Raw genomic sequence first — 5,345 nt, 5'->3', positions numbered from 1 at the left:
CCCCTCCTCACACCTCACCCTTCCTCCCTCCTCCCCATTCCCCCAGTGTGTCTGAGTGTTGTTGCTGATCGATAGTATTGATAAGGAGATGTTAATATCAGGTGGTAATCACCCGTCTGACTAATAGGGTAGTGGTGTATTGATCCCATCTATTGATCTGCAGCAGCAGCAGCTAACATTAAAAATAGCTGATTCAAACTCAGAGTTCAGGACAAAAGTGCTGTTGCAGCTGTGTGTAGGGGGGCGGTGTAGGAGGGGTGGTGGAGGGGGGCAGTATGGAGGGGAAGTGTGGGGGGGGAGCAGTGTGGGAGGGGGGCAGTGTGGGAGGGGAGGCAGTGTGGGAGGAGCAGTGTGGGAGAGCAGTGTGGGAGGGGAGGCAGTGTGGGAGGAGCAGTGTGGGAGAGCAGTGTGGGAGGGGAGGCAGTGTGGGAGGGAGCAGTGTGGGAGGGAGAGCAGTGTGGGAGGGAGGTGGTGTAGGGGGCGGTGTAGAGGGGCGGTGGAGGGGAGTGTGGGGGGAGCAGTGTGGGAGGAGCAGTGTGGGAGGGAGAGCAGTGTGGGAGGGAAAGTGTGGGGGGAGCAGTGTGGGAGGAGCAGTATGGGAGGGGAGCAGTGTGGGAGGAGCAGTGTGGGAGGAGCAGTGTGGGAGGAGCAGTATGGGGGGGAAGCAGTGTGGGGAGGGAAGGCAGTGTGGGAGGGAAAGTTTGGGAGGAGCAGTGTGGGAGGAGCAGTGTGGGAGGAGCAGTATTGGGGGGGAGCAGTGTGGGAGGAGCAGTATGGGGGGAGCATTGTGGGAGGAGCAGTATGGGGGGGAGCAGTGTGGGAGGAGCAGTATGGGGGAGCAGTGTGGGAGGAGCAGTATGGGGGAGCAGTGTGGGAGGGGAGGCAGTGTGGGAGGGGAGCAGTGTCGGAGGAGAAGTGTGGGAGGAGCAGTGTGGGGGGAGCAGTGTGGGAGGAGCAGTATGGGGGGAAGCAGTGTGGGAGGGAAGGCAGTGTGGGAGGGAAGGCAGTGTGGGAGGAGCAGTGTGGGAGGAGCAGTGTGGGAGGAGCAGTATGGGGGGAGCAGTGTGGGAGGGGATGCAGTGTGGGGGAGCAGCGTGGGAGGAGCAGTGTGGGAGAGCAGTGTGGGAGGGGATGCAGTGTGGGGGAGCAGTGTGGAAGGAGCAGTGTGGGAGAGCAGTGTGGGAGGGGAAGCAGTGTGGGAGGGGGTGGTGTAGGGGGCGGTGGAGGGGGGGTGTAGGGGGCGGTGGAGGGGACAGTGTGGGGGGAGCAGTGTGGGAGGGGGCAGTGTGGGAGGGGAGGCAGTGTGGGAGGAGCAGTGTGGGAGAGCAGTGTGGGAGGGGATGCAGTGTGGGGGAAGCAGTGTGGGAGGGGGGGTGTGGGGAGGGCGGTGGAGGAGGGAGCAGTGTGGGAGGGGGCAGTGTGGGAGGGGAGGCAGTGTGGGAGGAGCAGTGTGGGAGGAGCAGCAGTGTGTTTTTATGTGTTCTGTTGGACCTACAGACAGTTAGATTAGTAGTAGTGGTGTGTTTTATGTGTTCTGTTGGACCTACAGACAGTTAGATTAGTAGTAGTGGTGTGTTTTGTGTATTCTGTTGGACCTACAGACAGTTAGATTAGTAGTAGTGGTGTGTTGTGTTCTGTTGGACCTACAGACAGTTAGATTAGTAGTAGTGGTGTGTTGTGTTCTGTTGGACCTACAGACAGTTAGATTAGTAGTAGTGGTGTGTTGTGTTCTGTTGGACCTACAGACAGTTAGATTAGTAGTAGTGGTGTGTTGTGTTCTGTTGGACCTACAGACAGTTAGATTAGTAGTAGTGGTGTGTTGTGTTCTGTTGGACCTACAGACAGTTAGATTAGTAGTAGTGGTGTGTTGTGTTCTGTTGGACCTACAGACAGTTAGATTAGTAGTAGTGGTGTGTTGTGTTCTGTTGGACCTACAGACAGTTAGATTAGTAGTAGTGGTGTGTTGTGTTCTGTTGGACCTACAGACAGTTAGATTAGTAGTAGTGGTGTGTTGTGTTCTGTTGGACCTACAGACAGTTAGATTAGTAGTAGTGGTGTGTTGTGTTCTGTTGGACCTACAGACAGTTAGATTAGTAGTAGTGGTGTGTTGTGTTCTGTTGGACCTACAGACAGTTAGATTAGTAGTAGTGGTGTGTTGTGTTCTGTTGGACCTACAGACAGTTAGATTAGTAGTAGTGGTGTGTTGTGTTCTGTTGGACCTACAGACAGTTAGATTAGTAGTAGTGGTGTGTTGTGTTCTGTTGGACCTACAGACAGTTAGATTAGTAGTAGTGGTGTGTTGTGTTCTGTTGGACCTACAGACAGTTAGATTAGTAGTAGTGGTGTGTTGTGTTCTGTTGGACCTACAGACAGTTAGATTAGTAGTAGTGGTGTGTTGTGTTCTGTTGGACCTACAGACAGTTAGATTAGTAGTAGTGGTGTGCTGTGTTCTGTTGGACCTACAGACAGTTAGATTAGTAGTGGTGTCTCTGTTGGAACAACCAACCACACTGCACACTGCCCTAACCCACCTGGACAAGAGGAATACCTATGTGAGAATGCTGTTCATCGACTACAGCTCGGCATTCAACACCATAGTACCCTCCAAGCTCGTCATCAAGCTCGAGACCCTGGGTCTCGACCCCGCCCCTGTGCAACTGGGTACTGGACTTCCTGACGGGCCGCCCCCAGGTGGTGAGGGTAGGCAACAACATCTCCTCCCCGCTGATCCTCAACACGGGGCCCCACAAGGGTGCGTTCTGAGCCCTCTCCTGTACTCCCTGTTCACCCACGACTGCGTGGCCACGCACGCCTCCAACTCAATCATCAAGTTTGCGGACGACACAACAGTGGTAGGCTTGATTACCAACAACGACGAGACGGCCTACAGGGAGGAGGTGAGGGCCCTCGGAGTGTGGTGTCAGGAAAATAACCTCACACTCAACGTCAACAAAACTAAGGAGATGATTGTGGACTTCAGGAAACAGCAGAGGGAACACCCCCTATCCACATCGATGGAACAGTAGTGGAGAGGGTAGCTAGTTTTAAGTTCCTCGGCATACACATCACAGACAAACTGAATTGGTCCACTCACACTGACAGCGTCGTGAAGAAGGCGCAGCAGCGCCTATTCAACCTCAGGAGGCTGAAGAAATTCGGCTTGTCACCAAAAGCACTCACAAACTTCTACAGATGCACAATCGAGAGCATCCTGGCGGGCTGTATCACCGCCTGGTACGGCAACTGCTCCGCCCTCAACCGTAAGGCTCTCCAGAGGGTAGTGAGGACTGCACAACGCATCACCGGGGCAAACTACCTGCCCTCCAGGACACCTACACCACCCGTTGTTACAGGAAGGCCATAAAGATCATCAAGGACATCAACCACCCGAACCACTGCCTGTTCACCCCGCTATCATCCAGAAGGCAAGGTCAGTACAGGTGCATCAAAGCTGGGACCGAGAGACTGAAAACAGCTTCTATCTCAAGGCCATCAGACTGTTAAACAGCCACCACTAACATTGAGTGGCTGCTGCCAACACACTGTCATTGACACTGACCCAACTCCAGCCATTTTAATAATGGGAATTGATGGAAATGATGTAAATATATCACTAGCCACTTTAAACAATGCTACCTTATATAATGTTACTTACCCTACATTATTCATCTCATATGCATATGTATATACTGTACTCTACAACATCGACTGCATCCTTATGTAACACATGTATCACTAGCCACTTTAACTATGCCACTTTGTTTACTTTGTCTACACACTCATCTCATATGTATATACTGTACTCGATACCATCTACTGTATGCTGCTCTGTACCATCACTCATTCATATATCCTTATGTACATGTTCCTTATCCCCTTACACTGTGTATAAGACAGTAGTTTTGGAATTGTTAGTTAGATTACTTGTTGGTTATCACTGCATTGTCGGAACTAGAAGCACAAGCATTTCGCTACACTCGCATTAACATCTGCTAACCATGTGTATGTGACAAATAACATTTGATTTGATTTGATTTGATTAGTAGTAGTGGTGTGTTGTGTTCTGTTGGACCTACAGACAGTTAGATTAGTAGTAGTGGTGTGTTGTGTTCTGTTGGACCTACAGACAGTTAGATTAGTAGTAGTGGTGTGTTGTGTTCTGTTGACCTACAGACAGTTAGATTAGTAGTAGTGGTGTGTTGTGTTCTGTTGGACCTACAGACAGTTAGATTAGTAGTAGTGGTGTGTTGTGTTCTGTTGGACCTACAGACAGTTAGATTAGTAGTAGTGTGTTCTGTGTACAGACAGTTTTTAAGTGGTGTGTTGTGTCTGGACCTACAGACAGTTAGATTAGTAGTAGTGGTGTGTTGTATTCTGTTGGACCTACAGACAGTTAGATTAGTAGTAGTAGTGGTGTGTTGTGTTCTGTTGTGTTCTGTTGTTGTGTTCCTACAGACAGTTAGATTAGTAGTAGTGGTGTGTTGTGTTCTGTTGGACCTACAGACAGTTAGATTAGTAGTAGTGGTGTGTTGTGTTCTGTTGGACCTACAGACAGTTAGATTAGTAGTAGTGGTGTGTTGTGTTCTGTTGGACCTACAGACAGTTAGATTAGTAGTAGTGGTGTGTTGTGTTCTGTTGGACCTACAGACAGTTAGATTAGTAGTGGTGTGTAGTTCTGTTGGACCTACAGACAGTTAGATTAGTAGTAGTGGTGTGTTGTGTTCTGTTGGACCTACAGACAGTTAGATTAGTAGTAGTGGTGTGTTGTGTTCTGTTGGACCTACAGACAGTTAGATTAGTAGTAGTGGTGTGTTGTGTTCTGTTGGACCTACAGACAGTTAGATTAGTAGTAGTGGTGTGTTGTGTTCTGTTGGACCTACAGACAGTTAGATTAGTAGTAGTGGTGTGTTGATGTGTTGTGTTCTACCTACAGACAGTTAGTAGTAGTAGTGTGTTGTGTTCTGTTGGACCTACAGACAGTTAGATTAGTAGTAGTGGTGTGTTGTGTTCTGTTGGACCTACAGACAGTTAGATTAGTAGTAGTGGTGTGTTGTGTTCTGTTGGACCTACAGACAGTTAGATTAGTAGTAGTGTGTTGTGTTCTGTTGGTACAGACTGTTAGTAGAGTGGTGTGTTGTGTTCTGTTGGACCTACAGACAGTTAGATTAGTAGTAGTGGTGTGTTGTGTTCTGTTGGACCTACAGACAGTTAGATTAGTAGTAGTGGTGTGTTGTGTTCTGTTGGACCTACAGACAGTTAGATTAGTAGTAGTGGTGTGTTGTGTTCTGTTGGACCTACAGACAGTTAGATTAGTAGTAGTGGTGTGTTGTGTTCTGTTGGACCTA

The 5,345-nt window shown here is 49.3% G+C and overlaps 1 protein-coding gene across 1 annotated transcript; it reads left to right on the top strand.

The window, feature by feature from the left end:
• Nucleotides 1-275: 275 nt before the first annotated feature.
• LOC124028735 (loricrin-like) lies at nucleotides 276-1,214 on the top strand. Its single transcript, XM_046340715.1, has one exon. The coding sequence runs from the start codon at nucleotides 276-278 to the stop codon at nucleotides 1,212-1,214; it is 939 nt and encodes a 312-aa protein (XP_046196671.1).
• The last annotated feature ends 4,131 nt before the right edge of the window (nucleotides 1,215-5,345 follow it).

This window comes from Oncorhynchus gorbuscha, unplaced genomic scaffold, assembly GCF_021184085.1.
Source record: "Oncorhynchus gorbuscha isolate QuinsamMale2020 ecotype Even-year unplaced genomic scaffold, OgorEven_v1.0 Un_scaffold_4755, whole genome shotgun sequence".
In the NCBI taxonomy this organism is placed as follows: Eukaryota; Metazoa; Chordata; class Actinopteri; order Salmoniformes; family Salmonidae; genus Oncorhynchus; species Oncorhynchus gorbuscha.
This window is presented reverse-complemented; position numbering and strand designations above follow the sequence as displayed.

Coding starts and splice junctions, on each gene's coding strand:
- LOC124028735 (XM_046340715.1), top strand. CDS start 276: ATGGAGGGGAAGTGTGGGGGGGGAGCAGTGTGGGAGGGGGGCAGTGTG.